The 11,486-nt window shown below is 38.2% G+C and overlaps 1 protein-coding gene across 1 annotated transcript; it reads right to left on the minus strand.

Annotated features, from left to right (window-relative positions):
- Positions 1–1,524: 1,524 nt before the first annotated feature.
- LOC122733637 (fatty acid-binding protein 9-like) lies at positions 1,525–10,412 on the minus strand. The gene is made up of 4 exons (XM_043974242.1): positions 10,275–10,412; positions 3,782–3,954; positions 2,278–2,379; positions 1,525–1,696 (listed from the first exon to the last, which is right to left on the minus strand). The coding sequence occupies exons 1-4, from the start codon at positions 10,345–10,347 to the stop codon at positions 1,646–1,648; spliced, it is 399 nt and encodes a 132-aa protein (XP_043830177.1). The 5' UTR covers positions 10,348–10,412; the 3' UTR covers positions 1,525–1,645.
- Positions 10,413–11,486: the final 1,074 nt, after the last annotated feature.

The raw sequence follows: 11,486 nt of genomic DNA on the forward strand, positions 1-11,486 counted from the left end.
CATTGTACACAGTAACAGCATTGTGTGACGATCACCTGTGATAGACTTCACTTTTCTCAGCTATACAGTGATCCAAGATATTTCCAAAGGACTCATGATGCGAAGTGCTTTCCACATCCAGAGAAGGAACTGTGGGATCTGAATGCAGATTAAAGCAAACTATATTCACTTTTTTTGTTTTTTTTTCTTTCTTGAGGTTTTTCCCTTTTGTTCTGATTCTTCTTTCACAAAGTGACTAATGTGGAAATAAGTTTAATGTGATTATACGTGTATAACTCATATCACATTGTTTGCTATCTTGGGGAGGAGGGAGGGAGGGAGAAAAGTTTAGAACTCAAAATTTTATAAAGACAAATGTTAAAAACTATCTTTATATGTAACTGGAAAAAAAATATTGTTAAGGAAAAAAAAATGTTGCTGCTCCAGGGGTATTTTTATTTTAACAAAGATAATGCCTTAAAAAAGAATAAACTTTAAATTGGACCACTCAGCCTAAACATAAGTTAGAATGTAGTAAGGCACTTATGGATCATAAAAAGCAACAAAAAATATTTTACTAATGACAAAGAACAAAAAGGATACAATTCCTAAGATTAAAAAGACAGTGCTTTAAATCAAAGGACACTTCCCCTCCATTTTTTCTTTCACTTGGATAACTAACTGGTCAGAACAAGTAGGAGAGCTTTGTTAAAACCCATTTCACACAGGAAGTCATGCAGGAAAAACATATGGACATGTTTATGATCTGCCTCCTTGGAGGAAATTACTACATTAATAAGATCACCAATATATTGGAGTATTGGAATGGGTGGAGAGGTGCTGGAGAACATTGGAATCTTTCAAAGGTTCTCAAATCACAACTCAGAAGAAGCTGCCTCAGGGCAGCTAGGTGGCGCAGTGGATAAAGCATCAGCCCTGGATTCAGGAGGACCTGAGTTCAAATCCATCCTCAGACACTTGACACCAGCTGTGTGACCCTGGGCAAGTCATTTAACCTTCATTGCCCCCCCCAAAAAAGAAGAAGTAGTAGCCACCTCCTTCAGCAAGGTACTGTGTTGATGCCTTCACTCAGTCATTTGATCCCCTTCACAAACTGTCTCCAATTCAGTTTTCTACCCTCATGAAACATCAATCCCATTCACACTATCTGTGGATCAGGAAAAACTGGTCTTTTTGTACCTTCAACATGACATCTTTCCTTTAGACAGACTATCCATCAGGCCTTGAGTTCACTCCCTTCCCATTCCTGCCTCTTAGAATTTCCTGGTTTCCTTTAAAGTTCAGCTCAAAAACTACCTTTAACTTGGGATTTTTTTTTCTTTCCATCTATTAGTGCTCCAAAAAATGGCTTTGTATTATTTTATCTTATTTATATCCATTTGTCTGTGTGCATGTTGTCTTTCCCTATAGAATATGACCTTCATTAGGCCAAAGATTGTTTCATTTTTGTCTTTGTATTCCCCAGTACTTGGATCACAGTAGGCACATATTTGTTAACATATGTTTATTGATTAATTGACTGAAATCATACTCTATTTGGATATTGTTTATTGATTAAATTAATATTGAGTAATCATATTCTTATTGCTGTGTAATAGATGCTTCTTTTTTTCCAAATTCAGGATGCGTTTTTTCTTGAATTTCTTCATACTTTCTCATAGATTCTAGTACTCACAACATTATTCATAGTACATACCTAGAAGAAATAACATTTGTTATTATTTGTACATGGAATAGGATCAAATATTCTGAGTTTGAATCCTGGGCTCTGACACTATTAGTATGGCCTTGCATAAGCCACCTAAATGCTCTGGACCTCAGTTTCCCTATATGTAAAGTGAGGAGATTGGGCTAGGAGACCTTTGAAGTCCCTTCTATCTTTAAATTTAAAGTAGTTGTAAAGTTGTCATTGAATCCCCATCCCAGAACAACAACAACAACAAAATGTGTAATTCAACGCATTCAAAGAAACTGGGACATTTTCAGACTCTCAGAATTCGGAGGCACTTCAGAAGTCATCTAGTCCAACCTGTATATGAATAACTAACAGCCAGCCTTTGCTGAAAGACCTCTAATGAAAGGGAACACTGACCTCCCAAGGTGACATTTTAATTCTAGATAATTCTCATTGTTAGGCTTTCCTGACATAACAACTTAAATATCTTTCTCTCTGCAACTTCTACACTTTTCTGCTAGTTCAGCCCTCTGTGACCAATGAGAACAAAATTAAATCCAGCATTACCATTAAGTGATTCTATTTATTCACAAGAAACTCACCACCACCATTTTCCCATCTGCAATTTGTCTTTTGATTGTTGTCTCCTTGCCGTACCACTTCTGCACCTGGACCAGGGAGCCATTTTCCAAGGTTATGATGCTCTAGAAATCCACAAAGGACTTATTTTTAGAAATCAACAAATTGATAAATTTATTTAAGTAAATTTGGATCTACTTTTGTCTACATGTCAATTTATCATATTTTAAGGCTATCTGGTAAAAAATTTTTAAAATAGGGGGGAGGCAGCTAGGTGGCACAGTGGATAAAGCACTGGTCCTAGATTCAGGAGGACCTGAGTTCAAATCTGGACTCAGACACTTGACACTTACTAGCTGTCTGCCCATGGGCAAGTCACTTGATCCTCATTGCCTTGCAAAAAAAAAATACGGGAAGGCGGCTGGTACATCAGGGGAACCCTTTAAGAAGAATTTACAGAAGCACAAAGGCAAAAGTCACAGAGAGGGAGACAGCAGGGAGCTGATGCATACAGCCCCATGGAGAGAGAATCCTCACTGAGATTTGTTGAAGTATTGAAGGCTATTTACATGTTTTTCCATTTCAAAATCATCACCAAAATGCTTCAAGCAATAATATCATAGGTCTGAGTTTTACTTCTGGAGGGTATCTAGCTAGTAGAGGCAGTGGTCTGGTCTCGTGACTAGAGAGGTGACCTTGAAATCTGGAAGGCTTGGGTTCCAGTTCCACCTCTGACACACACACTGCTTGTATGCCCCTGGGCAAATCATTTGATATTTCAGTAGAATTTGCATACAAGTGCCAATACACGATGGTAGAGAAAGTTCTTCATGAACACACACACAAAAGATATGTGTATTATGTATATGTGTGTATATAAACAGGTCCAATTTCTGGGCAGGTAATACACGGTGAGATTTGTTGTTCTTCTTGTTCAGTCATTTTAAGTCATGGCCTTCTCTTTTTGACCCCATTTGTGGTTTTCTTGGCAAAGATACTGGAGTGATTTGTCATTTCCTTCTCCAGTTCATTTTACAGATAAAGAAACTGAGGCAAACAGTTCAAATCTGGCCTCAGACATTTGACACTTACTTGCCCAGGTTAAGTGACTCATACAGCTAGTAAGGGTCTTAGGTCAGATTTGAATTCAGGAAGTTGAGTCTTCCTGACTTCAAGCTTGGCACTCTATCCACTGTACCACCTAGCCATTCCCATGTGATGAGGATCATGATAGAAAACTAGCTAGGGTTGAATAGTATACTGATTTTTAAAAAAAACCTTAACAATAGAATGGTATTTTTTGACATTTTAAGTTGTTACATTGATTAGCTAAAAGTTTAATTCAATTGATTGTACTGAAATTCACCATCAAAAGAGCTGAAAATGAATTATAATAAATACTTGATTCTGTGGCATGCGGTCAGTCAGTGTAGACAAAGCTTCGAAACTGAGAACTCTTCAGGAGAGTTCTCAACCTCCCATGAACCTGTTCTAGGCTCTTTATCATCTGGAAGCATTAGTGCTTACCTTCACTTTCCGGTTATCTGCTGTGATTTCATCAAACTCTTCACCCAGTTTGAAGGAAATCTCTGTGGTTTTGAATGTGCTCTCAGTTTTAATGGTCAACACCTCTCCATTAGCGCTGATAGTAACACTGGGCTTGGCTAATCCTCCAACATTCCTGGCTGCAAAACTCACTCCTAAAAGTCAAACAAGAAATCGGATCTGATTCCCCTTTCTGAGGATGCTGACCATCTTGAGATTTCATTTCAATTCAATAAACCTTCATTAAGTGCTTACTATGTGCAATGCACTGTGCTAAGTGCTGGGAATATAAAAAGAGGCAAAAGACAGTCCCTAACCTCAAGGAGCTTACAATCTAACGAGGAATTTATAATCTAATTTCAAATTTACAATCTGTAAGAAATGTCCAAAATTAATCATTTTTAAAGCCTTTTAAAATCTATTTTCCCATTGTGCATTTTAGTAAAAGATTTGAACCTTTTTTTGCCTGATCTTTGCAATTTATACATCTAGTGGTATGCTCCCAGACTATCAACTACTCCCAGGGAGGCTTTTTGGCAGTGTGGGAAGCTACAATCTACCTCTCGGACTATTGAGTTTTATTTATAAAATCATTGCCTCAGGATTACTATTCCCAGAGGCCCAAAAGAAAGAGGTAATGCAGTTTCTCAAGGTTCTAGGTTTCTCTTAGACTCATGATTTGCAGAAATCTCACCTTAGTGGGTGGGGTACCTGGAGTCAGAGAGCCCTAAGTTTAAATTCTTTGTCTAACTCTAACTCTATGACTATGGACAAAGGTACTTCACTACTCTGTAAACTGGGAAATCATAACTAAGTAAAGTCCTTTGTAAACCCTAAAGAATTATACACATAGGTCAGGAATCATAAACTTGCATTGATATATTGTTACTGCAAGTTCCCATTAGCTGTAGTAGAACTACAAGAACTGCAAAACACTTTTCTTCATGACCCCTCTGTGCAGTAGATAGTATATATAATTATACCAGGGGAATGCTAGTTAAATATTGAATAATTGTCTCTCCAGAAAAATGTGCATACACTTTAAAGTTTAATCTGCCTTATTAACATGTTCTCAATCATTTTCCTAAGTCTAGACAATCAAGCCCTGATTTATAATAATAATTATTATTGTCATTTATAAAGCACCTATGTGCCTGACGCTGTGCTAAGTACACTTTACAAATAGTATCACTTTTGATCTCCAGAAGAACTTTACAAGGTAAGTGCTATAATTGTTTCCATCTTACAGCTGATGAAACTGAAGCAAACAGAGGTTAAGTGACTTGTCTAGGATCACAAAGTTACCAAGTATCTGAGGGCGGATTTGAATTCAGGTCTTCCTAACTCCAAGCCTAGCTCAGCTGATTAGTAGTGTTTATTTCTGAGGTATAAATAATTTACACTGAAAATTCAGCAATTGCCTTTTAAGAGCTGGTTTCAGCTGGTTTCAGCACAGTCCCCATTATACCCATTTTCCAGATGGGGAAACTGAACTTAGGGAGAAAAAACAAAAACAAAAAGCTTCCTAACAGTTGCTCAAAAAGCTAAATGGGTTGCCTCATGAGTTCCCTATCTCAGGAGGCCTTCCAGGGGAGGCTGGATATCTGTTTGCTGTAGATGTTATAAAGAGGAATCTTACTCAGGCCCAGGGGGAATTTTATCACCTCTGAGGTCCCTTCAGACTCTGGGATCATCTGATTCTATACTTGGAAGAGATTAAGTGACTTTCCCCTGTTCATATCGCTAGTTCCAGAGACAGGAACAATGCCCATTAGATTGTAACAGGACAGGGCTTGTCTTTTGTTTGGTTTTTTTGCATTTCCAGCATTTGACATAGTGCCTAGCACATAGTAGGCACTTAATGGATGCTCATCAATTGCTTGACTAGAACCTAGCTCTGACTCCCTTTACTCACATTCTTTCCTACCACACAGCATCATCATATGATTTAAATTCTTAGATCATTGCAGGATTAAGTCTACATAGTACATTAGCATGCTGGAAACATGTCTGGGAAGGAGAGGGATGAAAAGTGTCCAGACTTGGGGGCAGCTAGGTGGTGCATTGGATAGACCATTGGCCCTGGATTCAGGAGGACCTGAGTTCAAATCTGACCTCAGAAACATGACACTTACTAGCTATGTGACCCTTGGCAAGTCACTTAACCCCCATTGCCCTGCCAAAAGAAAAAAAAGGAAAAAAAGAAAAGAGAAAAGAAAAGTGTCCAGACTTGTAATTTCATCACTATGGGAAAGCTCCCAATGTGCAAACTCCCTTTACTGATACAAATAGGAAAATAGGGAACTCGTATGTAATTTACAGTCTAAAGAGTCACCTGAGACACTGGAGAAAAAGCTAGTCTATGTCAGAAGAGGGACTTAAATTCATCTCTTTCTGACTCCAAAGTCAATCTTGAATCCATTATACTACATTTTCTCCCTATACAGATACAAGTTAAGAAATATTTGCATTGAAGTTGTGTCTTGTCTATATATCTATATCCCTATAGTTCTTGATATACCTTTTTCAATAATCTAAGAGAATAGGGGGCAGCTAGATGGTGCAGTGGATAAGCCACCAGTCCTGGATGCAGGAGGACCTGAGTTCAAATCCAGCCTCAGACACTTGACACTTACTAGCTGTGTGACCCTGGAAAAGTCATTTAACCCTCTTTGCCCCACAAAATAAAATTAAATTAAATTTAAAAATAACCTAAGAGAATCAATCATGTATTACCTAGTAATACCAGCAAAACAGTAAGCCAAGTGAGTAGCCCTCTGATTGAAAATAACTCCACTATTAGACTGTTCCACTGCCTTTGGGTTAAGACATAGCCAGAATGTCCTCATGTAAACACTAATATATTGCATCAGACTTAACAAAGAAGTCAATCCATTAGGAGGGTTCTGAGCAAATGAGACATTGAAATTTCCAGACCATAGGCACTACTGGGAGATCAGACCTGAATATGGTGACCAAGTTCCAAAGGGATATATGTTTTATTCACTGCCTCTCTTCACCTCTCAGCAACTTGCAATTTGTCTTCTAACTTCACTATGGCACCAAGATTGGTCTCGCAAAGTTACCAATGATGTCTTTTTTTTAGGTAATAAAGGTTAAGTCACTTGCCTAGGGTCACACAGCTAGTCAGTGTCTGAGGCTGGATTTGAATTCAGGTCTTCCTGACTCCAAGGCCGCCAATGATGTCTTAATTGCTAAATAGTCTATCATTTTCTTAGTCTCAGTCTTTGCCATCTCTGAAGTTTTGGCAACCCCCTCACCCTGGATAATCTTTCCTGCATGGCCTTCTATGACACTGCTCTGTCTTGGTACTCCTCCTTATTGTCTGACCAACCCTTCTCAGTCTCCTTTGCTGAATTATCACTGCAATCTTCTACTGCCTAAGCATGGGTGTTTCTCCAGCTCTCTGGGCTGAACTCTCTTCTCTTCTCTCTTTCAACATGCTTTCACTTGATGATTACATTCACTGGCATGAATTCAATGATCATCTCTACATTGATGACTCCCAGTCTGTATCCAACTCTAAATCTTCCTCCTAAACTTTAATTTCCAATTGCTTTCAACCTGGATGTCCAACTGACATCTCAAACTCAATATGTCCAAAATGAATTCACAATAATCTTCTGTAATGCCACCCCTTTTCCATACTTCTCTCTTTTCAGATCACAAAAGTGGGAGAAGGACCTACATGTTCAAAAATATTTATAACAGCTCTTTTTGTGTCGGCAAAGAATCGGAAATTGAAGGGCTGGCCGTCAGTTGGGGAATGGCTGAACAAATTGTGGTATATGAATGCAAAGGGATACTGTTGTGCTACAAGAATGAAGAGCAAGATTCTTTCCAAAAAACCAGGAAAGACTTATATGAACTGATGCAAAGTGAAGTAAGAAGAACCAGGAGTTTATTGTACCCAGCATCACACAATACTGTGTTACAATCAACTATGATCAATTTAGCTCTTCTCAGCAACATAATGACCCGAAACAATTCCAAAGGACTCATTATGGAATGTCCTATCCACATCCAGAGAGAAGACTGATGGAGTTTGAATGCAGATTGAAGTAAACTATTTTCATTTTCTTTATTTTTTGTAGTTGTTTTCTTTTGGACTGTTTCTCCCTTCCCAACATGACTAATATGGAAATGTTTTACATGATTGCACATACGTAACCTATCTTAAATTGGGGAGGGGTGTCTTAGGGAGGGGTGGTGAGGGACATAGGGAGATAACTTGGAACTCAAAATTTTTAAATGAATGTTAAAAATTGTCTTTGCATGTAACTAAAAAAATACTATTTTTTAAAAAAATGATACTTCTTTTTGCTGAGGGCACCACCATCCTCCAAGCTGACCAGATTCATAAGCTTGGAGTAATTTTTTTATTCTTCCTTCTCCCTCTTTTCCCATATACCACCAGTTGCCAAGTTCATAAATTCTTCCTTCAAAATCTCTCAAATCCATCTACTTCTCTTCATTTATTCTGCCACTACTATAATTTATTCCATTATTACTCCTCACCTGAATGATTTACACTAGCCTCTACAACATGATTCACATTTTTCCCTTCTCTCCATTTGGACAACCACCTGCTTAGTTAGTATTCTCATTACCTCATCCCTGGACTAGTGCAATACATCTAGGTCCAATTAGTATAAATAATGAATCTCCTGAAGTGGTTAATGTGTTTGAATTCATAGTATTTAAAGTCATAATTATGTAAAATGTGGTCATCAGTTCCAGCCCGCTGGAAATATCCAGTGTGAATTCAAATCACGCAACCACTTTATGAAATTCGATCTAGATATAGTCTCCTAACTAGTCTTCCTACTTGCAATATCTTCATTTTCCAATCCGTCATCCACAGAGCTAACAGAATAATCTGTGTAAGACTCAAGCCTGACAGTGTCTTTCCTTTGTTCAAAAACATTCAACATCTATTTATTGCTTAGAATAGAATACAAATTCCTTAGCCTGGTTTTTTGTTTTTTGGGTTTTTTTTTGTTTTTTTTTAGTGAGGCAATTGGGGTTAAGTGACTTGCCCAGGGTCACACAGCTAGTAAGTGTTAAGTGTCTGAGGTCGGATTTGAACTCAGGTACTCCTGACTCCGGGGCCGGTGCTCTATCCACTGTGCCACCTAGCTGCCCCCTAGCCTGGTTTTTAAGGTCCTCTATGATCTGACCTTAACCTGTGGTAGAGTAGCAGGAATGCTGATTCTGGAGACCAAAGGCCCAAATTCAAATCCTGACACTTCCATGTGACCTTGGTCAAATCATTTAAATAATCTGGGTTTCAGTTTCCTTATCTGTAAAAGAATATGGCTACACTAGATGACCCCTAAGATTGCTTCTAGCTCTAAGTTAGTAATCATTCTCCTTTTCTATACTTATTGTGCCCACTGCTCATTAGAGGCAGTGTAGTATAAAGGACAGAGACCTGATCTTGGAGGCAGGCAGACCAAGGTTTAAGTCTACCTCTCGTACATACTGACTGTAAGATCCTAAGCAGGTCAAGTCACTTAACCTATCACTGGTTTAGGTAATTCTCTAAGAATCTAAATTGAAGAGAAGGTGCTAACCTTGAGAGAGAGAGAGAGAGAGAGGTTCCTCATTGGGAGCTCCCTCTGCCATTGGAATTATAAGTCCAAGTTCCATTCCTATTTTATCTCACACCCTTTCATGAACATAACATTCCACCCAGACTTGAATAACAGATATTCATTTAAGTTGGCATTCTATTCCCTGACTCTCTGAGCCTGCAAACCACCTGTTTATGTGAAGAATACACTCCTCATCTGTGTCAGAATCTTTTCCTACAAGAATATTTTCAGCATTACATGCTCTGTGAAGCCTTTTTTGATTCCCCTAGTTGCAAGTTCATCGAAAGAGAAGTTGAACCAAAAGCAGAAGCTTTAGCTATTACAATCTAAATTTTTGCACCTAGAAATATTCTAAAGGCAGCCTTGCTATACACCAAATCTGTAAGGTAGAGAAGGGGAGAAATAATTTAAAGATGAAGAAATAGAGACAGTGTGGTTTGCCCAAACAAATCATAGCTGTTGGATGTGGGACACCCAAGAGTGTTCTCTTCTCTTGCCAGATAACGTAGAGTTGTACATGCATTAGAGATGTTTGTCATTTTCCCCCCCAAAATTTGACTCAGTTCCAAAAAGACTGATTCCTTTTGGAAGCTGCCTCCACTGTTAAATAAGGAATAGTTGCATTACATCTGAGTGTAGGTTATTATTATCCATATGGTTTTTCAGCATATGGAAAATACTCATATACACACACTTTAAGCGATGCCAGTTAGGGCTGCTATATATAGTAAGAAGTGGCTTTTTCAGGTCAATATGGCATAAGTTAAAAACCCAGAAGAAAGAAGAGTAACACCATCTCTCCCAACACTTTAAAAAAGACACAGATAACTCCCATCTCACACAAAGGCACATCTCACCCAGTTCTTTCATGTAGTCATCAAAGTTTTCACTAGAGACAAGTTTCCAGGTTCCCAAGAAAGGCTCAAACATCTTGGATAGTTTAGTGGAAATAGCAGCTCAGACCAGGAGACCAAGGAATGGTATGAACCGCAAGGCCACCAAGATTACCTTTTAAAAGACATCATTGCCGTGTGACTCCTTTTACATGGCCAATCACAGGAAACAACAAGGTCCAGGACTCCCATTACTGCCACTTGACTAATTTATCTCACTTCCAAATTAGGAAATTGAAAATAACATGTAAATTTTGGTTTAGGTCAGTGATTATAGTTTCTCGTACTGTGACTTATACCCAGAGGACAAGGGATAAATATTAGTATGTTCATAGTGGAGGCAACTTCCAATGGGAATCAACCTTTTCAGATGTGAGTGCTGAGTCAAATTTGGGGGAAGAAACTGATGAACATCTAATGAATATACAACTCTAGATTTTCTGGCAAGAGAAGAGAGCACCCTTGGGTGCCTCATGTCCATCAGCTATTATTTGTTTGGGCAAGTCACATTGCCTCTATTTCTTCATCTTCAAATTATTCTCCCCTTCCCTACCTTACAGGGATGATGTGTAGTTCAGATAATATCTATAAAATGCTTACAGTTTCTTAGTGTGTTAGTAGGGTATTATTACTATTACCCTCATTATTCATCAAGTTTAATTGGGGGAGAGGAGCAAAGGAAATAGTCTCTATTTGTGGGCACGTTGTGCTGAGTCTCAGGAAGGACATAGTGTTTGGGAAGAAACATCTTTTATGGATGGAAAAAACATCTTTGAAGGTTTGGAAATAATGATAAGATGAACAGTAACAGGTTTGAAAGTAGCAAGAGGAATTTGTTGAAGGTCATAGAGGAGACAAGTGAATTAATGTTACAGTGATCTAAAAGGAAGAAAGTGTTCATATTACTATCAACAGGGAATTCTGAAGAACCAACTTGGGTAATTTATCAATGATTCAGTGTTAAATGGGAGAATTAATTTTGCTCCATTGCATATTTTAGGGTCCCCCCTGCACCTGTGGTGGAGATTGAAGGGAAAGAAAATAGTTTTCGTTCATTAGAAATATTTTTAAAGAACACAACAATCTTTAAAAATTCTGTGTTGCCACTTTCCACCTGCTTTGGTAACAATTTTCCAAAAAGTGATTTAGGGCAGTACAACTGAATTTCTGTTCCAG

The sequence above is a fragment of the Dromiciops gliroides genome, chromosome 1 (assembly GCF_019393635.1).
Source record: "Dromiciops gliroides isolate mDroGli1 chromosome 1, mDroGli1.pri, whole genome shotgun sequence".
Classification (NCBI taxonomy): Eukaryota; Metazoa; Chordata; class Mammalia; order Microbiotheria; family Microbiotheriidae; genus Dromiciops; species Dromiciops gliroides.